At 34.9% G+C, this 25,543-nt stretch overlaps 4 protein-coding genes across 9 annotated transcripts; all 4 read left to right on the plus strand.

Annotated features, from left to right (window-relative positions):
* The first annotated feature begins 1,362 nt into the window (after positions 1 to 1,362).
* LOC145619395 (uncharacterized) lies at positions 1,363 to 3,611 on the plus strand. Its single transcript, XM_081674082.1, has 4 exons — positions 1,363 to 1,730; positions 2,336 to 2,547; positions 2,781 to 3,033; positions 3,205 to 3,611. Exons 1-4 carry the CDS (start codon positions 1,458 to 1,460, stop codon positions 3,493 to 3,495), a joined length of 1,029 nt encoding a protein of 342 aa, XP_081530208.1. The 5' UTR covers positions 1,363 to 1,457; the 3' UTR covers positions 3,496 to 3,611.
* Positions 3,612 to 3,718: 107 nt separating this feature from the next.
* On the plus strand, positions 3,719 to 7,750 carry LOC145619385 (uncharacterized). The gene is made up of 5 exons (XM_081674071.1): positions 3,719 to 4,016; positions 4,963 to 5,210; positions 5,469 to 5,680; positions 6,532 to 6,802; positions 7,237 to 7,750. Exons 2-5 carry the CDS (start codon positions 4,965 to 4,967, stop codon positions 7,546 to 7,548), a joined length of 1,041 nt encoding a protein of 346 aa, XP_081530197.1. The 5' UTR covers positions 3,719 to 4,016; positions 4,963 to 4,964; the 3' UTR covers positions 7,549 to 7,750.
* A 1,914-nt stretch (positions 7,751 to 9,664) lies between these two features.
* On the plus strand, positions 9,665 to 13,340 carry LOC145624462 (uncharacterized). Of its 2 annotated transcripts, none has more exons than XM_081677501.1 (5): positions 9,665 to 10,513; positions 10,635 to 10,847; positions 11,492 to 11,703; positions 12,254 to 12,515; positions 12,788 to 13,340. In XM_081677501.1, the coding sequence occupies exons 1-5, from the start codon at positions 10,361 to 10,363 to the stop codon at positions 13,133 to 13,135; spliced, it is 1,188 nt and encodes a 395-aa protein (XP_081533627.1). In that variant the 5' UTR covers positions 9,665 to 10,360; the 3' UTR covers positions 13,136 to 13,340. The 2 variants fall into 2 exon arrangements, with proteins under 2 accessions (XP_081533627.1, XP_081533626.1); XM_081677500.1 differs by having other exon boundaries at positions 9,672 to 10,513; positions 10,626 to 10,847.
* Positions 13,341 to 15,722: 2,382 nt separating this feature from the next.
* Positions 15,723 to 25,349, plus strand: LOC145624463 (uncharacterized). Of its 5 annotated transcripts, none has more exons than XM_081677503.1 (15): positions 15,723 to 15,885; positions 16,605 to 16,932; positions 17,221 to 17,464; positions 18,042 to 18,307; positions 18,655 to 19,422; positions 19,518 to 19,576; positions 20,905 to 20,970; positions 21,105 to 21,193; positions 21,312 to 21,377; positions 21,460 to 22,095; positions 22,179 to 22,247; positions 23,042 to 23,112; positions 23,200 to 23,257; positions 23,844 to 24,096; positions 24,363 to 25,349. In XM_081677503.1, the coding sequence occupies exons 2-15, from the start codon at positions 16,649 to 16,651 to the stop codon at positions 24,974 to 24,976; spliced, it is 3,543 nt and encodes a 1,180-aa protein (XP_081533629.1). In that variant the 5' UTR covers positions 15,723 to 15,885; positions 16,605 to 16,648; the 3' UTR covers positions 24,977 to 25,349. The 5 variants fall into 5 exon arrangements, with proteins under 5 accessions (XP_081533629.1, XP_081533631.1, XP_081533632.1 ...); XM_081677505.1 differs by having other exon boundaries at positions 20,908 to 20,970; XM_081677506.1 differs by having other exon boundaries at positions 18,667 to 19,422.
* The last annotated feature ends 194 nt before the right edge of the window (positions 25,350 to 25,543 follow it).

The raw sequence follows: 25,543 nt of genomic DNA on the forward strand, positions 1-25,543 counted from the left end.
GATATTCAACTCCTCTATTCCTAGAGATTAATAATATTATATGCCCTGTCTATGGAAAATTTAGACACGTTTCTACGTTAGTCTTCAAAAAACGTAATTTATTATCTCAAAAGGCGAACACTTGCCGTGGTAAAATTAAGAATTGCTTGTCATTTGGCAATAATATAAATATTAGCACTAGAATTAGTTTTTCCTTAAATGAATGCTTCTCCTACTAGAAATTCAGTTAAAATTTGGAAAGTGACTTTCAGAAAAGTACCTGGGATCCTGAGTCATCTTCCACTGACAGCAGATCTCCTGCTCTTGGTTCATTTTCTGGGTTTTTAGCATAAAGGTAATTTTTTTTGTTCATTTCTCCATAAAATCTTACTGTTGTTAATCTGCTTTTATCTTTTGGGCTGTTTTTGTCCTTGAATAAGACTTTGATTACTGTCGTCTTTGCTCTATATGTTTGTTATTCCTATCAATCATCTCAGACTCTTGAGCTATCTGCCAGGGAAGGATAAAACACTGGAAAAGAAAAAAGACCCTGGTGGATTTTAAACTATGATCATGTAATACTATTTGTTGAAAGCAGTGATGAACACATAGTTTATAGTTTTTTTGAGTGAAGATTAGCCCACAAGTTGATTTACTTCTACCCTGAAAATTGAAATTGAGCATGATGTTTAGTAGAGAATCTATCTGGCTCTAATGTTAGTTTCTTTTTCAAGTAATATAGAATGAGCATATATGAGTAGTTTATTTGGCTTATCACTATGTAATTAAATTCTATTTGGTTTATTAGTGCAATAGATACTAATGTAGTTAGAGACAGAGTTTTGCTTGTGCTCCTAATAAATCAAGTGCTACAACTTTCAGTTCTTGGGCCTTCCATGTATATAAGTGATTTGTGTGTACAGACCTTGATTTTAAATTTTAAAACTATACGGAATATTATATATAACTGTCTTTTTTCTCAACTTAATATCATAATAATGTGTCCAAATGTCTGCTTTTGTGAGAGATATGGAGTACTTTTTATCACTTTTGTTGGTCCATTTATTAATCTTTGGGTTTTACCTTGTGAAATTATCTCCCTTAAAATCCATATACTAAGGTAAAAGGGTCATGGGCAGATAAATAAACTAGAATGGCAATAACAGTCTGCTATCTGATTTTTGAGTATTCTGGCATAGTGTGTTTGTGGTGCCATTGAAAATTGATTCATTGGTTCTTTATAATCAAGCTAAAGTGATTATTAGTTTTGGAAAATCAGACCGTGATTACATGGCCTTAGCCTTAGCTTAATGTATCAATATTTAGTATTGTTCTACCATGACCTTGAATTAAGATGATTAGAATCATAGTCATACCCTTTACTCTTGAGAAAATGTCCAGCATTCTGTATGGTTTACAGTTGATTATACTTTTCCTAATAATTTTGGATGACTTATGGTTTATCTGACATTGAGTGAATGTCTGGTTCTTTTCTTCAGATGATTATACAGATATCTGTAGCCGTTGTTACTGTTCTTTTGGGTTGTATTTACAAGGCGATTAAGCCTCCCCCTCCAAAAATATGTGGTTCACCTGGTGGTCCTCCTGTGACTTCACCAAGGATCAAACTCAGTGATGGCAGGCATTTGTCATATAAGGAGGCAGGAGTCAACAAAGATGAGGCTAAGCACAAGATCATAGTCATTCATGGCTTTGGTAGCTCCAAAGATCAAAGTCTACCCATCACTCAAGTATGAATAAACGCTATGTTATCCCCCAGGACTAAAAGAAAAATATATCTGCTTTGATTTTGATTTGTTCTATTTTTCATGATTTGCATAGAAGCACCTTTTAAAAAATAAAAAAAAAATAAAAAAAAAAAATACTCACATATGCACATTATAAATAAAGGTTATATCCTAGTTGGTAAGATTGGGTTGTCTTCTCTATGAGGAGAACATTGGTGATTTTTCATAGAAATCACCATGTCTACCATTTTAGGCGAGTGATACCTGTAGTCACACAATTTTATAGTGACATTGCTCAAAAAATTTGCAAGGGACAAATCTTAATTTCACTTCTATTTACACACTTTTGAAAGAAAGAAAAACAACAAAAAGCAATGGACATTATGGCTCTGAAGTGTTGACCAGTTTATTTATTAGAATAGCAACAATGAAAGATTGAAACTAGGAAGGGTTAGATGACATTAATGTAATTCCTGAATATTTTTTTAGACCATTGATTGAAACTAGGAATGGTTAGATGACATTAATGTAATTCCTGAATATATTTGTAGACCATTGATTGATAATCCTATGTTGAACTAAACTTGCACAATCTATTGGTTTGCCAGGAACTTGTGGAGGAGCTAAAGCTATATTTCCTTTTTTATGATAGAGCTGGCTATGGAGAAAGTGATCCCTATCCAAATCGCTCAGTGAAAAGTGAAGCATATGATATTCAAGAACTCGCTGATGCATTGCAACTAGGATCAAAGTTTTATGTCATTAGTATCTCCATGGGTGCTTACCCTGCATACAGCTGTATACATTACATCCCACACAGGCACGACACTCAGATTTTTCTCCCCGTACCCCCTTAAGGCTAAGTTGACGTATATCATTTAAGCTGTCCTAGAGCTAAGTTAACATGTCCTTTTCTACTAAGATTTTTCTTTCTATTATGTTAACTTAGCTCTGGGACGGAGAGAGTACTTTAATATGTAATTGTTACCCTCTGAAAAACCCTGCTGCAGATTATGCTTTGATAGCATTGTAATTTTTTAACCATATCAACAGATTGGCTGGAATCTCCTTGGTTGTTCCATTTGTCAACTACTGGTGGCCTGGTTTTCCTTGTTCTGGAGAATGTTTTAGAGGGCTTCGTCTGCAGGACCAATGGACCTTTCGAGTGGCACGTTATGCTCCTTGGTTGTTCTACTGGTGGATGACTCAAAAATGGTTCCCTTCATATAGCCTTATGTCTGGTGATCCATCTAACTTCAGTCGAAGAGATTTGGAAATTATGAGGAACATGCCACAAGATCTAGAGGTAGAGTAGATGACAGTTTTTTTCTTTTCCTTTTTTTAATTTACTTCTGCCCATTCTATATACTAGTAGATTTTTTTGCGGAATTCATCTTAAGTTTTTTTTTTTTTTTTGGCACAACATTTTCTCAAATCAAGAACAATCTAATGCTTCAATGTCAATTGTAAACCTCAGGATAAAAGCCGCCAACAAGGTGATCATGAATCTCTTCATCGAGATATTATGGTCGGTTATGGGTCATGGGAATTTGATATCCTGGATTTAAAAAATCCTTTCTCCGGCCATGAAGGTTCAGCTCACATCTGGCAAGGCTATGAGGACAAAATAGTTCCTTTTCAAATGAATCGTTATATCTCGAAAAAGCTTCAATGGATTAAGTATCATGAAGTTCCTGATGGTGGACATCTGGTCATGTGTGATCAGAGCATTTTTGAATCCATCTTAAGAGCACTTCTGCTTGAATAGTTTCCATCCTGTATGCCTCTAAATTTTATGCAAACTGTCATTAGTCTGGTTTTTGTAATAATTGGTATTATACCGTATAACTTTTTTAAAAAAATTATTTCTACCCCGGCTATGAATTTTGATCTGAGTGTTGTTTCAAAAAAACATGATTTATGTGTATCTATTCAACTTTTCACACTTACCATGTGAAAGTTTTGAGATGACTGACGTTGGGTTTGTTGTGTTTGCTGAATTTATTGATGGTTTTGAGGAAATTAGACTTATCTGAAGTTGTAACCGCTGAGAAGGTTTGCAAGTAGCCACCAGTGTTTTCAATGTGGTATCCCAGGAGGTTTAACTGGCATGCATTTCATTGCTTTTTTTTTTTCTTTGATTTGAATTTTTGGAATTCCACTCTTGTTTGTTTTAAATCTAGTCTTCAAACTTACAATGCCAAGAGAAGAAGCACAACTTTACAGAAAGCTGGAGCACTGACTACATAGAGGCAAGGTTGTTGATTAATCTTGGAGAAGTGAAGAAAGGTGCGGGAATTTATTCCTTATTTCTTACATTAATCTTCATTTCTGTTTGGGGGACATCTCTTTTTTTTTTTTTTTTTTTTCCTAACCGTGTCTCAGTCTCATAGATGCATATGCTCTTTTTTATCGGCTTAAAGGATTCACAGTCAGACATAACCATTTTGCAGTTTCATGATTATATTTGTTTACATTTAGGCGTACCATGCATGTATTAGGATGTAGCCCTGTGGTGTTATAGTAACTTGAAGAGTGCAAATAAGTAAATAACTCACCTACCTGTGTGTTGGTGTTGTGGCTAGTTAATGAAAGTCATTTATTGATGAGATTGTTTTTGGGTATAATTTCTCACTATTAACTTAATGTTAGTCTGAGGTGACTTGTATTTGGGTGTAATTTCTTACCTTTTTTGGAGAGGTTGGTTTTAGTTTCTCACGATAAGTTACTGTAAAAGCCTGAAATTGAGGTTTTTATTTTCATCTATCCTTGAATATATGCATCATCAGAAGAGATTTTGTTTTTATATCAATATAATCCTTATGATCTGATCTGATCTGATTTTATGATATGCATTACGTTACATGTATGTATTTCATTATTTCCTACTTAGTAAAAAGATCACAGAAGATCACCTAGATATTCACAATTCAGGAAACTTAAGATAATGAAATCTCTAGTGTGTATCATTTCTATTTACTATGATTCTATTTCCTATCATAGTTTTTAGTCCAATATCTGTTATTTGCATATCTTTTTCTTCCTTTTACTCCTCATTTGGATCTTAGAAGTCTCTAGTGTGTGTCAAAACATGTTGTCATTTCTTCATATTTCTGTTTAATTGTTTGAGATAGTTCATGCTCTAGTCCAGTTGCTTCATTTTGCCCTTTTCTAGAAATTTTATTGCTGGCATTCTTCATCGTTTCTGCCTGATTAGTTAAGCCGGTTATTGCAGATATGTGGATAGCAGCGATTTTCACTCTGGTTGTTGCCGGGGGAATATATCAGATGGCAAAACCACCTCCTTCAAAAATATGTGGTTCACCTAATGGTCCTCCGGTAACATCACCTAGAATCAAATTGAGGGATGGAAGGTACTTGGCTTACAAAGTCCGAGGAGCTGCAAAAGAAATTGCTAAACACAAAGTCTTCATCAATCATGGTTTTACTTCCTCAAAAGACCTTTATATACCTATGTCAGATGTAAGAATTTATCTGCCTAAAATCCATGCTAATTTTGCTTGCATTTTGTGTGGGAGCACCTATATTTGTTTTAAGAACTCTCCCTATTGTCTTTTTTTTTTTTTTTTTTTCTGTCCTGTGAACAGAATCATTTAACAAATCCAATTTTTAAAAAAAACATATTTGCTTGCTTGTCAATTTCTTATCTGACAATTTTGGCTTACAATTAGATTTACACTTTGAAATTTATGCTAATATATTCAAGTTTCATGCTTGCAGGAATGGTTGCAAGATATGGGCATATGTCTTATTACTTTCGACAGACCAGGATACGCTGAAAGTGATCCAAATCCTCATCGCTCACCAAAAAATGATGCTCTTGATATTCAAGAACTTGCTGATCAATTAGAGCTTGGCCCTAAGTTCTATGTGCTTGGACTTTCCATAGGTTCTTACCCTGCTTGGGGTTGCCTCAAATACATACCTCACCGGTACATAGCTACTCCGTATTTTTTTACTTGCTTGCTCCTGCTTGTTTTCCCAAACTAAGCACAAATATATACTTCGTTTATGCTTCAAAATAATGAAAATGTGGTCACATTCAATTTCAATCATTTTTTTTAAGGAATGTAGCCAAGGGCGGAGCCACAGGGGGGGCTGGTGGAGGCCCGGCCCCTGTGGCCCAACATCCAACTCCTTTGTTTTTTAACTGGCCCCCTTAAATGCAAGATAAACATTAAACTTATGTAACATTAGTCTCTTATACGTCATAGCTCAGCGGTAGAGTGATAGTGTCCAATGTGGAAGGAGCTTAGGTTTTAGGATCGATCCCTGCTACCTTCAATGCAATGAAAACAAAACAGTTGTTACTTAATGCGTAGTAATTTTTTTTAAATTTTTTTTGATAAAAATACAATTTAGATATTTGTAAAAAACATATGGTCAAAGCTAATTTATAATCGTGCAAAAGTATATTTTATTCTATGAAAAAAAAAATAGAAAATACATACAACATAAGCCTCGGCCCCCTTGAGTTTCAATTCCTGGCTTCGCCCCTAAATGTAGTAATACCATTACTTTTGAATTTTCAATCATCATACCAAATTAGTTTTTCTTTGGAATTTTCAATCATCATTTTTTAGGGTATCACGGAAGTTAATATAGTAAAGTTCAAATCTTAACATAACCAAATATATAAAGTCACCTATGATGTAACAGTGAAAAATAAATTTGGCCTATTTTGTGGCAATCAATGATACAATGAACTATTCAAAGGTGAAATAATTCTCTCTTGGAATGAATAGAATGCATCAAATTCACTCTGTATAATTTTTTTCTGCAGGCTGGCAGGTGTGGCATTTGTAGTCCCAGTTATCAACTACTGGTGGCCTTCGCTTCCTTCTGAATTACGCAGCAAAGCATATAGTAAGTTGCCATTGCTGGAACAATGGAGACTCCGGTTCATCCATTATGCCCCTTATCTAGCATGGTCGATTCAACGATGGATAAGTTTCCCTTCTATACATACTGTTCTGAAGAAAAACCCTGAAACTTACAATAAGAACGACTTAGCTGTCATGGAACTCTTAGCACGAGTACCAGCTCCTGATAAGGCAATATTTCTTTACCTTTTCTTTTTCTAACTATTCTAGGCGATGTCCTCAATTTATAATATACTTGTTATATGAGCAAATTGTTGAAAATCAAGTTAATTTTAGTGCAAAGAAATTTTAAGTCATGCAATCTCAAGAAGCCCTGTTGATTGATTAGAATTTCTCATGAATTTAGGTGCACTAAGAAACTTTGGTTGCTAAATAAATAAATCAAACAGAGGAATATAGTTTTCATCATTTGAATTTCATATGAAGTCTATAAAATGTCTGAATTTAGCAAATATTTGAATGTAAGATGGAAATTTTTGGCAGTGTAGCAGAAATCCTTTGAATATGTTTTTCTTCTTTATTGGCTGCTTATTCTTTTTGAAACTATCTACATAGCTATATTGTCAGAAATTTTGGCATGAGATTGTGATTGTGTCTCCATGCAGGGAAAAACAAACCAGCAAGGTGAATACGAGTCCTCATACCGAGATTTTGTAGTCGCATATGGTTCCTGGGACATCAATCCATTGGAACTAACCAACCCATTTCCTGAAAACAGCAGCGCTGCAGTTCACTTGTGGATAGGATGTGAAGATCGCATTGTTGATACAGAGTTATCGTACTATCTAGCTCGAAGACTGCCTTGGATCCACACTCATGAAGTTCCATATGGTGGGCATCTTTACCTGCATGACAAGGATCTCTGTGGAATGATCTTAAAATCACTGGTGCTTGGAGAAAAACCTTCTTTTGAGTAGGCTTATTCAGTTGGCCTTAATAATGTTGGAAGTTTGGTTTGATGCTTGTTTTTCTGTTGTTTTATGAATTGTGGTTTCTCATTCAGTAACTCGCAGAAAATAACTTGTGAAACTTTTGCTTTGAACAAGTAATATTATGGCTATGTTGGAAGGTCCTTTTTTTCCTTGTATCTTGGTATCTATATAGGAATTCAAATATGAGACAGATATAATGACTTTATCCATATTAAGGATGATTTAATATAATTCAATTTTGTTTGGTGAAGAAATTGAAAATGTCAAAATATTTGATTTAATGTTGATGTGTTAAATTTCTAATCATAAAAAAGACGAGTTAACTTTGTTTTATAAAAGCAGATGATGCAAAGATTGCAAACCAATAAAAAAAAAAATCTTTATAATGAAATAAAATTATTCAACTCAAGTAATAGGTAGAGTACAATGCTATGCTTTTATAATGCATAAGAAGCTAATTTAAGATTGTCCAAGAGTGGTTAAGAAAGATTATTTAGTACTCTAATTGTTGACTGCTTTATCTTTTGAGCCGTGAAGTGATGGTCCAAGCTAGATGAGAGTGGCATACAATATGAGAATATCCTCAAGTAATGGTATAGAAATTAATTATGTCATGGTTTCATGGGACCCAAATTTTGGCTTGCCTACATCATCAAATGTCCAGGTCTAAAGGGTGTTCAGTCTGTTCACTATTCAACAATATTACACTTAGAGTATAGTCATCCATTGCCCTTTTGTAAAGGCATGAAGAAAGAGAAATTGAAATAATATTATAAATTACAAAAAGTACGTAGTAGTATTTTTAGAGAGAGAAATGTCATGACCAGGTCATGGTCATGGCCATGACCTCTAGCAAATGGTGGGCAAAAGATGAGGGTGTGCCATTTGTCTTATAATAATTGGTCTATATTGTTATTTTTAATATTCTTTTTTATGTTTTATGTGTATAAAATATTTATGACTAGGGCAACCAATGAGGGTATATGGGAATAACTGAATATGAGAATTTATTCGGCATGAATGAAGTAGAAGAGAGAGATATGTATTAAATATTTGATGACCACCATTAGGTTGGGCAACCAATGACTTTGCTCTTATACATAAGTTGACATGGATGCCTCAAACTCACATAATATGCACATGTACACGAGCAATAGTCACTTTATATCGGAAGAAATGATGTGTTTGGGGTGGTCAGGTGAAGCGGATGAGGATGTTGGTCCCAATTTTTACTTCCAACCTATTACATCCCCATCCTAAATTTCTACGAATCTTACAAACTTAAGTTATATTCACCCTATTATCCAATTGGATATTTATACCTGACAAGACTTGACTCACTTAATAAGGTTTTTACCTCAAAAATTAGAGGTTTGAAATTCCAATCTTATTAAATAAGGGTCCTTGAAAGTAGGATTATCTTATCCTTCCCTCTCCTCCCAAGTTTTCGGCCAAATTAAAAAATATTAGACCAAAATACTTTAAGGGTTAATTAAAGTCTGATTAAGGTCTTTCTCCTTATCATTTATACTAGCATAATGCTTTGTATCTAAAATCCACACTAATATCGCACATTTGCAATACTCCTTCAGTCCTTCTTACTATATACAACAAATTCAAATTTACTTTGTTACTTATGGGCTATGGTACTTAAACATTTCATTTTACCTTTTTTTTAAAAAAAAAAAAAAAATAGTTCAAATGAGGATGAAGATCCAAAAAAAACAAGAGAAGAAAAACAAAGAACATACTAAAACACCTGAAAACAACAACCTAGGAGGGACAAGACGTGAAAAAGTCATGCTCCTAATATCCTCCTCTAAAACTCTACCAAATTCGACAGGAATATCATTATAAATAAGGAGACAAATGTCTTGGGTAACTCCGCGGTTGGTCAACCAATCTGCCACGCGATTGTCTTCTCGATAAATGTGCACAACCTGAACCATCCAATTGGCATTGTTTAGCATGTTTAGACATTGATCTATATGATGAGCACACTCCCCACCTCCTGCTTCTTCTCTTTGGAAGACTTGAATGCAAGCAAGATTGTCGAGTTACACCTCTAAGGCTCTCACTTCATTTTGAACCAAAGGCGTGTAAAATTTTAACAAGTCAGACAGTTGGACATGTACATGAATTCAAGCAACATAGCTCATTAATCATCTACTCCGTAATAGACTAACCTTACAAATTTGAAAGAATACTTATATATCTACATGCAAAGCATACACACGCAACCAAAATTAGAAAGGAACAATTTTAGTCCATTTAAAACTTCCAAAGCATATTCTCAAGAACAAAAAGCATATTTAAGTTTTCACACACTAGTCATTACTCTTCCACGGCACAGCCTCATTAGCTTTGCTGAAAAGGCTCACATTTTGAGCTAATTCTCACCAAAATTATACAAAAAGAATTAGAGAAAACCATTACCAAAACATCACACAAGAATCTAGCCGCCATTAAAGTGCACAATAACAAAATACAATATACCATCCCAAATTCCCCTTCTTTACCAAGCACCCTAAGATACAATTCATAGAACCAGCTAATAGCCAGCCTACCAAAATTATTCAACAACCCATCCATTCATATTCCACTCTTAATTTCACTCTTAATTTTAATTAAATTAATTTTCCCAACCCTATTTTCTTTTTTTAAAAAATTATCAATTCACTAATTTTTTTTTTAACAGTTAATGAAAAAGATTGTTGTTATTAAATTAGGAGGGAAATGGCGTACTTGCACGTAAGCTATACACTCGTTGTATATAAGGCCTACTCATAATAAGCCAATGCGGTTCTTATTATATTTGGCAGCCACTACAAGAAAAAGGTGTGCAACAACATCGATTGGTCAGAAGTGCGCTAGAGAAAGAAGAAATCCCGGAAATATCTCTCCTTCCCAATTATTTGAAGATCTAAAACCCAAAAAGCCCACTTACAAGGTAAGTGAAAAAAATATCAATATTCATGTTTTCAGCAAAAAGAAGAAAAGAAATTCTTTCTTTAATTGATTCAAATTGAAAAAAATCAAAACTTTATTGAATTTTTTGACAGCATTTGCAGATGGGTAATATCTCATGTGGAGGTCATAGAAGGAGGACTGCAAAGTCAATGGATGAGAGTGAATGTGAAATTACATCACCCAGAATTAGATTAAATGATGGCAGATTTTTGGCTTACAGAGAAATTGGAGTTCCTAAAGAAGAAGCTGAATTCAAGATCATCATTGTTCATGGATTTGGCAGTAATAAAGACATGAGTTTTTCTGCATCTCAAGTAATCTTGAACCCTTTTTTCAGATTTTTGTTTAATTTTTGGATTTGAATTTTGATGGGTTATAATTGGAGTGTGATGGGATGAATAATTGAACATAGAAATTGGGTGCATTTTTTTTTTTTTAGTTCACAACAATTTTCTTGAGTAAATTTGAACTAGAAAAACCCCTTTTGATTCTGGGTTTTAATCAATCTTGGCATATGAAAAAGAGTAATTTTGGATGAATGGATAGAAAAAAAAGGAAGTGGGTGAATTTATTTTTATACAATACATAGTTTCTTGTTAATTTGAAGTAGAAAAAACCATATTTCATGTAATCTGGATAAATTTTGGTTTGTGTCACTGCCATGGATTAGGAGTAGAGATAGATTATGGGTATTGTGATTACGTGTGTTGGATTTGAATTTCATATGTCAACTTGTTTATATTATTGGATATGAGAGTATTTATGTCATTTGAGATAAAGCATATTCTTTTGTACCAAAATATGCTGAGCAACATTGGTCCCAAAAAGAGTTGCAACATATTCTAGTACTAGCCAAACTAATAAATGGGGCAGAACTCAGAATAATCTTGAATGTATGATACAATCAATTGTTTGTTTGTGGCAGGATTATCTTGATTTACAATGATTTAGTTTTCAGGGGCTAATTGAAGAATTGAAGATATACATGCTGCTATATGATAGAGCAGGCTACGCGGATAGTGATCCAAACCCTGAGAGGTCACTCAAGAGTGAAGCATTAGATATCGAGCAACTCGCGGATCAGTTAGAGTTAGGACCCAAATTCTATGTGATTGGGGTGTCAATGGGATCATATCCTATTTGGAGTTGCCTCAAGTATATACCACACAGGCAAGTAATATACTTTGCTAAGAATTGCCTCGACTAGCTAAGAATTGCATTCTGAGCTCCAAGTAGTTATCCTAGAGGCAAGAAATGTAATTACCTGGTTGTATGCTATCTGCATGATTTGAGGCTTTGTTCTTTTCACCTATAAGACAGTCAATTTGAACATAATTTATCTGTGAATTGAATATCAGTAGCCCTTATGTTACCTAGCGTTCGTGGAATATGAAAAAAAAAAAAAAAAAAAAAACAAACAAACAAACAAAACTTAATTCACCATGTGAAAATGATGAGATCTTGCTCAAAAAAAAATCTCCCACCCTTTCATTAAGTCTCGATAATGGTTGTTTGACTTGATATAACTGGTTTAAGACTTGAATGTAGACACTAACCTATTAGGTTTGGTAACTTCTTCTGCTGATGTATTATATATATGTTGAAGTTTGGCTGAAAAATTATTGATGTTTATTTCTATGTTTTTCTTGAGCTTTGTTTCCTGTATAGGCTGTATCAAAACCTTATCTCACTTTAAATTTGGGAAATGATATTTGTGCAGGCTGCAAGGTGTAGCTTTGGTGGCTGCAGTTGTCAATTATTCCTGGCCCTCTCTCCCTAAAAGCCTAATCAAAGACGACTTCAGAAGAAATCTTGTTAAATTAACTCTATTTGTTTTGAAACATATGCCCAGTTTACTGTATTGGTGGATGAACCAGAAGTGTCTCCCCACGGCAAATGTTATGGAGAAGAATCCTGTATTTTTCAGCGAAAGAGATCAGGAAGTTCTGAAAAGAACTCCAGGATTTGAGCTGCTTAGTGAGGTACATACTAATTCAGAAGTTAATATTCCAAATACTTTCTTTGGGCATTTACAAGTTTTCACACTGAATCATGACCTATGTTGTTTAAATTTCAAATTTACCTCAAGTAATCGACCAAAAACTTGATTCTTTTCTAAAAATAAGAAATAAGTGTAACACCCATGTCTCAATGATGCTCACGAGTCTGAGAGTAACAAAGATCTTGACACTGGTGTTTTATGAGCTCTAATATTTACTATGGTGCTTTTGTCTCTCTGCTTTCCCCCTAACAGAACAAAATAGAGCAGAGAAGTATATTTGATAATCTTCGAGGTGATATTTTGGTGGGACTTAGTAAATGGGAGTTCGATCCATTGAAACTAAACAATCCATTTCCCAAAGACGAGGGGTCAGTTCATCTATGGGTAGGCTATGAAGATAAGGTTGTTCCAGTTGAACTTCAAAGACATGTTATGGAAGAATTATCTTGGATCAAGTACCATGAAATTCCTCATGGCGGCCACTTGATTGTATATGACACTGAAGTATGTGAATCCATATTAAGGGCACTCTTGCTCAACGAAGAACCTGCAAAATATATACCGTTACCTGGTACTCCAAAGCTGACAGCAGCAGCATAATTTTTTTTATTTTTTGCTGTACATTTTTTATATGTTGCACCTATTCTCAATACTTGAATTGGTGATGATTTGTGAAGGAAAAAAAAAAAAAAAAAAAAAAAAAAAATCTGATTTGTAAAAAGAACTTATTTGATGTGTAACATAGTTCTTATTTTGAAGCATGAGTTATAACAGGAAATTGAATTGGTTGTACAGCTTTCTAGTTAACTCTGAAATCTTGACTTAAGTCATCGAACATGTTTAGGCTAGTGTTTGGGTCGGGTCAACTCGGGTTGGGTCACTTCGAATTAATTCCATAACCTATGCGGTTTGGGTTGGGTCATGCTTGAGTCAGGTCACGTCGGGTCATACTTCTTATCGGGTTTGGATCATGTTTAGGTTGGGTTACATTCGGGCCGGGTGAACAATAGGTCGGTTCTAATTCGGCTTAAAACAGGTTAGGGTAATTCTCGGGTTCGAGTCGGGTTCGGTTCAATTCAATAATTTGCGGGTTAGAATCAGGTCGGGTCATTCTCGGGTTTGAGTCGGGTTCGGTTCAAGTCAATAATTTGCGGGTTATAATCAGGTCGGGTCATTTTCAAGTCGGGTCATTCTCGGGTTCAAGTCGGGTTCGATTCAAGTCAGTAATTTGCGGGTTATAATCAGGTTGGGTCATTTCCAAGTCGGGTCATTCTCGGATTCAAGTCGGGTTATGTTCAAGTCAATAATTTGCAGGTTACAATCAGGTCGGGTCATTTCCAAGTGAGGTCATATTCGGGTTCTACTAACTATAAATAGATAATTATCATTTTTATCAAGCTAATTATTTTCTTTGACTATAATATATATGGAAATATACTAGGGAACTATAGTCTATAATTTAGGAAGATAATTATCTCCTTTGACCATACAACAAATATATTATATATTTAACTCTTAAATTTGAGGATGATGCTCCTTTCTTTTGCTGGCATGGACCAACTTGATCTCTCTAGACAAAATGCTTTGATCAACATAATAAGGTGGTCTAAATTGCATTAAGGTGATTTGAAATTGGGTTAGGAACAATTTGGGTAGAATTTAGGTCGGATCAATAACAAGTCGTGTTGATTTCGAGTCGGGTTAGTAACAGATCGGGTTGAATTTTTGGGGCGGGTAAGTAATAGGTCTGGTAAAATTCGGGTCGAGTCAGTAACAAGTCGGGTTGAATTTGGGCCAGGTCAATAATAAGTCGGGTTGATTTCGGTTCGGGTTTGTAACAGGTTGGGTTAATTTCGGGTCGGGTTAGGAACGGGTCGGGTTAAATTTTAGTCAGGTTAGTAATAAGTCGGGTTAAAACGGGTTTGGGCTACTTTCCATGAAGTTAATAAAAAATAAAATAAAAAAATTCTTCCCAAATTTTTTTTATGTCAACCAAATACGTCTAGTCCAACAAATTTTTTATGGAAAATGTTATATGTAGCGCTAGCCCTTAGGGCTACATATAAGCATTAAATACAGACTAAAAAATCATTAAAAGTTAATATATCATTAGAATATAAACAATAATTATACTGATTTACGCATGTTTTTGTCATAAATTCCTAATTTTATACAATTTTGAAAAGTGTATTTAATGCTACTATATATTCCCATATTCTTGCTACATAAAGGCATATAACATTACCCAATTTTTTATTACATCTTAAATACTACCTTTGTTTCAAATAATACGAAATACTTTATGTTAAATCGTTGTAAATGATATGAAACAGAAGTTGTAAGAATTTTGATTTGATTTGATTTGTCTAAATCTATCTATAACTTTATACTAAAGGCGAAACCAGGAATGACACATGTCATCTCCTGGTTAAAAATTTTCCCTCCAAAAGTTTTTTTTATTTTTTTAGCCAAAGCTTTCTAGGAAAGTTTTTAATTCTATAATCTTCTATAACTTTATACTAAAGGCGAAACCAGGAATGACACATGTCATCTCCTGGTTAAAAATTTTCCATCCAAAAGTTTTTTTTTTTTTTAATTTTTTTAGCCAAAGCTTCTTAGGAAAGTTTTTAATTCTATAATTTTATACTAAAGGCAAAACCAGGAATGACACATGTCATCTCCTGGTTAAAAAATTTCTCTCCAAAAGTTTTTTTTTTTTTTTTAATTTTTATTTTTTTAGCCAAAGCTTCCTAGGAAAGTTTTTAATAAAAACTATGCAATAATATTTCATTTCCTATTTAATAAGAATATTCTATTTGTACACATTGAAACAAAGATATTATTTTTTATACAATAATATGCAATAGTAATTTACTATCTATAACTTTGTAATGTAATTCATAGTTATTTTTATTAGTGGTGCATATATTATTCTCTCTGTTTTCTTTAGTGTGATAATTTTTTTTTGTAATTACAGAACTTTCATCCTATTTTGCAATTAAGTATAATTTTTTATAATTAAATAATAGTGTTAAACTAATGATAAGTATTAAGTATTAAAAATTACCGTGCATGACACGGGTTTTAACCTAGTAGAGTACAAAACTTAAATGAAATGAATTATGGTCGATTGATCGTTATAGTTGTATAGATCTAACGGTTGACATCGTATAGGCGTGTCATTAATCTTTCTCCTACGTTTTTTTTGGAGCTTTTCACTTTTATCTCCCTCTTTCTCTCTCCTCCATTGAAGCGCGTACACCGAATTCTCCATTGAAGCGCGTAATCTTCTGAATTCTCCATTGAAGCAGCTCGTGATCTTTCTCTCCTCCATTGAAGCAGCTTCTGAGGTAAGATGTTTTCTTTTTTATTTTTCGAAATCACCGAATATCAATTTCAATTTCACAATCTAGGGTTTTGTCGTTGATTGAATTTTCAGTATATTCAATTTAGGGTTCTTCTAAGGTGAATTGTTTATTGAACTTTTGGTAATAATTACTGAGTTAAGATTATAACGATCGATTTTGTTGGTACTAGAATTTTGCTATGTGCAATTTAAGCTGATATTCTTATGCAAGAAGAAGTTTATGTGAATTTTGGAGTATAATTTGATAATTGAGTCAAATTGGGTTGCTAATGTATTGTTAATTGCAAATGTACCTTGTTTGTTAGCTGTTTTGCGGGAGGACTCATTGCATTGCATTGTGTATGGATTAATGAGGGAGTAGTTTTATCAAGTGTTTATTGGATCCTTTTTTGAATGGCTACTAGGCAACCTTCAGATCATGATGCATCATAGTCGCTGAAGACGACGAGGGATTTGATTTTGCATAAGCTATTTCTAAATTCATATCTTATACAAGATACATCCTTGGCAAACTTAATTCGAACTCACTAATCCATTTGTGATGTGCATAATTGCTTATGATTAAAGGTTAAAACTAGTATACTTAGTCTATGCACGTATATGGGCATACACCTGCAGGAGTTGTAAAGCATGAATGATATGAGTGATAAGGCTTTCTATTGTTGTTTCTCATTATAGTAAATCTTTCGGCATTGTTGGCAGCTTACAGGCAATAGTGCCGTATATAGTGGCAACTTGAACTGTACATGGGCGCTGATGGTGTAATGTCTGTTTCTGTTAGCCGGGGTGGTGCCATGGCATCACCCGATGTACCCTCTTTACACCAATGTTTATCTCTGGAACACATTTCTTTTGGCACTCGGAAGTATACACGTTCAGGAGAATTGAGGAGGGCACTTGGGGTTTCTCTTGGAAGTACATCTGAAGATCTTCCAGTTAGAGCTTCCAATTTTAGACCTTCCCCACCCGTGGCCACTGAAGAGTTGAAGCAAATCCGAGAGAGTGTTTTAAATGCCTCTATAAAGGCCAGGTTAGTCTAGTGTAGATTTGAGTTTTGAGTTTTGAGTTTTGCTGAATATGTTTGAAGTTAGCCAGTTACTAGCATATAATCAATACTAAGAAATCAGCAAAAGCCTAATTGTCTTTGATATCCCTATCAGTGAGATTGTGTCCTGCTCTATTGTTATAACTTGTTTATGATTTATGTGCTTGTGTTGCTTTCTTTGATAAACACATGTTTTAACTTTCAAGGATCATTGTTTTAGCTGTCAAGTAGTTTATAAGTTCTATTACATTACATTCGATGTTTTCTTACCAGGGCAAGGGCTGAAATGTTCTGTGATTCACTCAATAAATTAGAAAAATATTATAGAGACACCATGGTCTCGAAGAAGAGGCAACGGGCTGAGTTTTTGTCTAATGACAAGCCGAGTGGATCAAGCTTATTGAAGATGGCAGGCCAGCCTCGTAATCTTGCTGACCAATCAGCTCAAAGATTAGAGGACAGGGCCAAGTCTTCTGGGATGAATAAACGTTTTCGCACATCTGCCACAGAGCTTAGGGTGGGTATCTGCAATTTACTTTGAATCTCTTTATCTCTTCCTTTCTTTGCTTATTTAAGAGGAAGAAATCATAAAGAGCTCTATTTTCTTCTTTAGTTTTATGTTAGTGTGTGTGTGTATAAGGGGGTGGAACCCCCTAAAAAACAATATAGATACAAGTATATCATTCTTTTTTTTTTTTTTTTTTTTTTGCATTGTAAGTTATTCTAGGATGAGCCCCACGGATATTTTTCCATAGGTGCTAATTACACACCATCTCCCCTAAAGAAATTCTGATAGACACTCTTTTGCAAAAAAATAAAATAAAATGCTGATAGACACTCTGCTCTGGAAGGTTCTATCATATCTTTTCTATCAGATTGGCCACATTGCAGTTAAAAGTGTATTGCTACAGTATATTTTCTACATTTTTCTTTTTAAGTCCACATATGGAGTAATAAGCTAATGGGATTAAGGCTTTGATTGATTGGTACAGAGTAATAAGCTTACAGCGTCTCCAAATGATCTAAAGCTTTATTGATATTTTATAAATGTATTACATGATGTCCTTTAAGCAATGACTGTAAAAATTTTGTAGGTTGACAATAAATCTGGCTCTTTGTCGAAGGATCAAATGATTACTGAGAACATAAATATCATTAAAACTGCAAACGGTACTTCTATTCCCGAAGAAAGGACGCTGAGACTCTCTGCTGTGGGGGATGGCTGGGACAAAAATATGATGAAGCGGAAACGTTCTGTTGGGACAGTGTCTAACAGATCTGCGGATAATGACATCAAAAGAACAGTGAATTCAGAGCCCTGTACTGATTCTAAATTGGCTACATATGACAACTCTCTAAGGTACTTGTTCTTTTATAATATTGTTTTAAGGTTATTTTGGCTGATAGGCTTTCGGATTACATTGTGTACTCTTGCATACATACATTCTGAGAAGATTCTCCTTCAGAAGATGAGCTGTGAGCCTGTGAGTGAAGCATTGCTGACACTGTCTGTTAAATCTAGAAGTTGCTGTCTGAATAGTTGTTACATGCTTGTATTTTATGTGCAGTTGAACAAGCTACTGCTCCTTGATACACTTTCATTTCATAGGATATCAGGAGCAACTTACAAACATTAATACTGGTCATTTATTTTTCTATCACTTGTTATCAGTTCTTAATTTAGATTCATTTCCAAATTCTTACTAGATTGAGTGGCAGATCAAATGCTAAGCAAGGCACCTCAACTGGCACTCCTGCAGCAGTTATAAAAGGAAAGATATCTAGGGCTCCACGAACTGGTTCAGTCATGGCGGTAAACTCATCTTCTGATGTTCAAGCTTCCTCAGAAGGTTGTGAAGGGTGGGAACAGCCTACAAGTACCAACAAGGTGATCTCACTTGATTTGATGCAGAATAGTCACCGGGCTGCCAGTTCATCTTATATGCTTGGTCAATGGGTTGGTCAGAGACAACAAAAAAGTTCCCGTAGCAGAAGAACAAATGTGGTTTCACCTGTTTCTAATAATGATGAAGGTCAACTCTCTACAGTAAAATTATCTCCTGTTATTGGGGCCAAGTTTTCTCAGAACGGTAGCGTTGGATGTTTAGAATCTGTTGATTCTCATAACAATAATTTGAAAAGTAAAATTAAGGTTGAGAGTATGCCATCTCCTGGTCTCATCTCTGAAGGTGAAGATTCGAAAGACTTGGAACTCAAATTGGAAGAGAAAGGAACAGATTGTAGTGATGTTGTGCTAACTGGAAAGGGTAAAATGCGTTCTTTTATCTTTCCTACCAAGAGGAATAAAAATGTTCCCGTTGAAAATGTTGGTGATGGCATGCGGAGGCAAGGTAGGACAGTGAGGGGTTTGTCCTTGTCTAGCCCTGGACTCTCACCGCCTGAACCAAAGCTGGAGAATGTGTCAACAGCAAAGCGTATCCAAAGTACAAGGCCGGGTTCAGAGAAAATAAAAAGGTTGGTAATTTCTGTGTTGAGGATAAGGCTGGTTCATTTTTTTTTTGGCAATGTTTAGTCACTGAGCTTGTGAGCTGTTTGATTATTTTATGCAGTAAATCAGGACGCCCACCTTCAAAAAAGATGTCTGATGGGAGGGCTTTCGCTCGTAATTGTAAGATTATGACCTCTTTTCCTTTGCTTGTACTTTTCAATTGTGTATAGACTGCTTTGGATTTAGATAACGTGCAGTGCAATTGGGATGACAAAAACAAGCCTGTTTATGTATATCATTATTTCCTCCATTTCATATAATAAGGCACACTTTATTTTAGAGACTTTTATGTGGATTGAGGGTGGCATTTATCAAATTTGAGGTGACTATGCCCATTGTACAAAAAAAAAAAAACTATTGTTGTATACTTCCTCCGTTTTTTAAAGTTGACACCGTTTGACTTTTACACTATTCACACACTACACTTTGAATCGCTTTTGTGATTTATAGATATGATAAAATATAATCATGTGGGATCTTATTAATATCCACTTTTTATAATTTTACAATGTTGATAATTGAAGTTATTAAGCGGTTAAAACATGCGTTGGCAAGCAGGATAATAGAAAGGTGTCAATTAAAAAAAACAGAGGAAGTATAAGACTGCTTCTTTAGCTTCTTTTTTTTTTGTTTTTTTGTTTTTGGTAGTTTTTACTAGTATGCATAAAGTTATATTGCCCAAGAAATATGTATGCTATGAAGTATAAATTATGAAATGTAGGCAATATATAATATTAGTGATGAATAAAGTAAGCTGTAGTACCTCATTTCTTACTGTCCCAACTTTCAAGTGAAGAGTCAGTTAGATTTCCAACTGTAGAGGTTCTTCAATTTTTTAATGGATACATATCTCCGGATCATCCTTGCCGAAGCAGTTCTTGTTGAAATGGTGTGATGGATAATGATGACATATTGAATGGCTTGAGGAGAATGTTACTTAGAACTAGGGCCTTTTTCGTTTTTCCCTCTTGTGGGTTGTCTGTGAAAATATATGTAATAATTCGCGAACCTTTTCTTTGTTGTTATGATGTTTCTTGGAACTTCATCCTTGATTCATTTTTGCATTGCCTATCTATCTGTACCTTTGTCTGACAAACTACTATACGGAGGGCATTTATTATGTATTATCTATTTTGATCTTTACAGATCATCTTCGTATCACCATATTTCTTAATTTAACCTGCATCTTGTATTGACATTGAATTTGGCCGAAAAACTTATTGATTTGCATTGATTTGCAAATATCTCATTTTTTGGGAGAGGGGGGAGGGGGGTAAGCGGCGCTGAAGTTTGCTAGGTTTCAGTTGGTGTCAGCGTTCTTATTTATTTAGAAGTCTAACCATCTATCCAAGTCTGAAATTTATTGAAACAAAAGTACTATATCTGGTTTCTGCTGAAAATTCTGTTTTTCTCTATGGCTTCTCACATTCGCCCTTTTTTCTCCCCAGCAGTTGAAGCCAATGATGACCGTGAAGAATTGTTGCTTGCCGCCGCTGCTGCTCGCAAGGCTAGCCGTATATATCAATCTCCCTTTATCTGTTTAACCTTTTTTTTTATAAATCAATTTTCAAATTTTTGTTTTCATGAACTATATAAATTTTATGTTAAAGTAATTAAGACAATTGCCTTACTACTTGTCCTTTTGCAGATATCTGTTGTTCTGGGCGGTTCTGGAAGAAAATGGAACCTATTTTTGGAACTGCTAGTTCACAAGATGTGAGATACATTAAACAACAGGTAATAGAAGTAGACAAGCCTTTACATATATATAGGTTATGCGTTACATATTTATTAGGCTATACCACATCTATCATCAGAGGGTTTGCTAATCCTAAATTATTGCTACACTTTGTAGTTGAGCCTTGCAGAGGAGCTACCGGACAGCTTATCTGTGATTCCGGGTGCTCAATACAATATTATGGTATATAACAATCAGGTTTTACCTTATTAAATTTTTTGTGTATTTATTATCTATTCATTAATGATGTTATTAATTCTGGCAGGGTGTTTTTATGCGCAAAGAAAAGGCCGATGTTTCTTCTGGTAATAAAGTCTGTGATTCCAATCAAATTGTGGATAAGGATGAATCTTTATCTGGAGAATTATTTGGGGAAAAGAGGTCGGATAAGTTTTCTTCCTTGTACCAAAGAGTTCTGTCTGCTTTAATTGAAGAAGATGATAGTGAGGGAATTTACAATGGAAACGAAGGAGTGAGTATGTCATTACAGTGTGCAAGTGACGATTCTCATTGTGGCTCATGTAATTATGTTGATGCTGACATTAGAGACAGAGACAGAGACAGATTTGACTCTGAGGCTGAGTCAATGGTTGATTTTCAGATTCAGAAACGTTGCTCTGGAGACAGAATTTCATGTAATAAGAGTGTCACATCTAATACAACGAGGAATGGAAGTATGTCTGATTCTTTGTATAGCAGTGGAAGGTGGTTGGGAGATGATGGTTTCTCTCATTCAGATGCGGAGTTTGTTAGTGGAAATTGGCATAATGATGTTAGTGGGTCACAACCTTCAGATATGACTGCTTCGGCAACTTTTCTTGATCCCCAATATCAGCTGATGTGTGTTGATGATAAACTAATGTTGGAGCTGCAGAGCGTTGGATTGTACCTTGATGCAATGGTAGTGTATTAGTTAGAGTTAATATCATATATGATTCATTCTATTGCGTTAGTATCTGCTCTTACTTTTATCATCCGTTACAGCCTGATCTGGCCGATGGAGAAGTGATTGACCGAGATATTACTGAACTTAATGAGGGGCTTTGTGAGCAGGTAGGATTGCATTATCTTTTATTTGGCTACATACGTGTGTGTGCGTGTGTGTGTGTGCGTGTGTGTGCGTGCGTGTGTTGAGTCACTTGGTAGAAACGACTAATGCATTGTTTATGTATAAATTTGGCCGTTCATGGATTTGTGTCAAGTAAGGATTCTGAGCCTGTCTATTGTTGTAATTTCGTATTTAGGGCTTGGTCTTTTAAAAAAAAAATCTTTTTACAGAGAGGCTAAGTACTAATATTGAAAAACTTTTTAATCTCTATGTAAATAAATTTTTCTACGGAGCACTGTTTACTATGTCAAATACTACTATTACGTTTACTATTATTGTTTTCATTGTTGCTGGCTTGCTGCAACTATTGATGAATGCAAGTAGTACGTGTTCGAATAGCATCTCAAGGTTGGTAGCTGGTATTCAATCATGTGTACGGATAATCTAGATTTGTGAGTTAAATGGAAGAAGTTGAAATAATATTGTGTTATGTTACATTTTCATTTTGCATTATGAAGTCATTATACATGTCAGTACTGCTTAATAGAAGTAGTACGAATATTTTTAGTACTAGTGTTTTTTTTTTCTTTTTTTTTTGTTATGCAGTGAGTAGTAATAGTTATTAGAATTGTTGTCATCTTTTCTAATTAAAGAAATCTAGAAAAAAAAAAATGACTCAACTGCAAAGTCCGTAAGTAAAGTTTAGAAGAATTTGGGAAAAAAAAAATAAGCCGTCTTTTCTGCCTTCCTTCCCTGGTCTTCCACCTTCTCTATTGTCCTCATGTGTGCTGTATTGCAGATTGGGAAAAAGAAGAACAACTTGGTTAAGATTGATAAGGCTGTTGAAGATGATAGAGAAAGGGAGAAACGGTATGGAAACCAATGCTTAGTATAGCTTTAGTCCATTCCCTTCCTTTCCTTACACTCTTCCTTTCATTTGACTTTTATGCTTTGCAGGTTCATTGAGCAGGTTGCCATGGAACAACTTATTCAGATGGCTTACAAAAGGCGAATGGTAATTTTCTCCTTTAACCTCGGTCACTGTTAGAGTTGAATGTACTTAAATCACAAGCCATGATGTCCACCTTTATTTCTTTTTGCTTTTTTTAAAAGCAGGAAGGGTTTTAAGAGAAAAGGAGAAGGGGGGGGGGGGGGGGGGTGGCTGGACCAGAATGACTTCTTAGTGGAATATATACTATATATATATATTTTTCCCTTATGATCCTTTTTTCTTCCTCACTGCTCTTAAGCAAGCTTTTGAGTCTGTAAAGCTGGAAGCCACAAATTACGTAGTATGAATATTTGCAAACACAACGCTTATGACAAGTCAAGTATTACTTCCGCTGTCTTCAGTAAGTAATCATTGCGCTATCTGCAGATATGGAGATCGTAATGATCACATCTAAGTTGCAAAGTCTATAAATCTTGTCTGTACAGCTTTCAGGATAGAATAGTATGGATTAAGACCCATTAGTGATGAGAATGATAGGAAACTTTGCCGTTTATATATATTTCTTGGAACTTGACAGTATTACTACTGATCGAGTTATTTGGTTTTGCTGCTCAAAAGTAAGAAGTTTAACTTGTTTTTATTTCTGTAGGCTTGTCGAAGAAATAATGCTTCCAAAACTGTAATGCGCAAAGTGTCAAAGCAAGTTGCAATGGGTTTCATAGAACGAACTCTTGTAAGGTGTAAAAAATTTGAGCTCACTGGCCGTAGTTGTTTTAGTGACCCTGCTTTGCAGAATGTTCTCTTTGCAGCACCTCACACCAATGATGCTGGTTCCAGCATTGCAACTGATTATTATACAGGCCATGGAGCTCCTAAATGTCGTGTGGATTCTGCAAAAGCTGGTATGCCATTTATAATTTTAGGAAGACTTGTTAATATCATACATGTCTCTATTTATTGAAAAAAAAACTACCTTTTAAGAATTTGTTTTCCCCTCTTACAATCACTACCTTGCTTTAAGACCCAATTTGACTTTTAATTGTTTCCCATTCATATTGCTAATTACTCTACATTGACCATTAAGAGCAGCAGGCATTATCCTTACTTGCAATCTGTTAGTTCTGTCGTTTTCTCTAATCAATATCTTTTTTCTCTGTCACATGTCCAGAATTTAACTCATTTAGTGTGCTGGACTCTTGCACTGATGATTTTGGGAGAGGTTATATTGACTCTCCGAAAGCTGCTGGCCGCTCTTCTGTACGCAGTTTTCCTGAACTTGAATCATTATCACACAAGGGAAAAAAGAGGGAGCTACTCCTTGATGATGTTGGTGGTACCTCTAGGGGTGCAATAGCTTTTGGTAGCTCTGTTATTGGAGGAGCAAAAGCAAAGAGAAGTGAGAGAGACAGAGATCACAGTAGAGGTGCTCTGATGGCTACTGCTGCGGGTGAAAACCAATCTGTGGTAAGCTTCAGCACTGATCAAAAACCAAAAACAAAACCCAAGAACTTAACCTCCTCTATGAAACCAACATCGAGTTCAGAACAGTGGAAAAATACTGAAAACAAGAGGGGCAGGGAATTGGGACTATCTGGGAATGCTCCAGAAGATGCTTGTCAGGAATCAGAGGAGCATATTGATTTTGACTCCATTGAACAACTTGATATTCCTAATGATCCAAATGCACCTGAGGATTTTAGCAATTGGCTGACTGGATTGCAAGATTATGACTCCATTGGTTTAGAAATACCTATGGACGACCTAAATATGGTTGTGATGTGAGGATTTCAGCAATTAATATCGTGCTTTGTATATATGTGTACATTTTGGCTAGAACATTGCTTAGCATATTGAATTGTTTCTTCACTTGGTCTCAATTGAGAAAGCTGTAAATAATTGTTTTCTAATTGAATCTAATTGCATTTTTGCAAAGGTTGGTGTTAGGTTTTGGATGGATACTGATGTCTAATATCCTGTGTACTTTCTTGCTATTGTATCTTACCCTGTCACAGCACGTCTTCCTTTGCCTTCTGAAATGAAGGGTTCTTATGGCAAGAGAAGAAATATGAGGGAATTACTTTTTATTCCGTCTAATGATCTATAATCCTGCTTTTCCTGCTTATTAATTTAGTGAAATATATTTATTTATATGTTATCATCTTATATTCTTATGTACTGTCAATTTATCGTACTGCACACTTAATGATTTTCGGTATTTCATGATTTTCAGTTTCTGTGTTGTGAAGCATATTCCTGGTTGAAAATGAAGTTCTTATTTCACCATCTTCTCAGATGCTTTCAAAACATGAATTTCTTGATGAAATGAGCTTTTGGAATAATCTCTTTTTT

The sequence above is a fragment of the Chenopodium album genome, chromosome 3 (assembly GCF_948465745.1).
Source record: "Chenopodium album chromosome 3, dcCheAlbu1.1, whole genome shotgun sequence".
NCBI lineage: Eukaryota > Viridiplantae > Streptophyta > Magnoliopsida > Caryophyllales > Amaranthaceae > Chenopodium > Chenopodium album.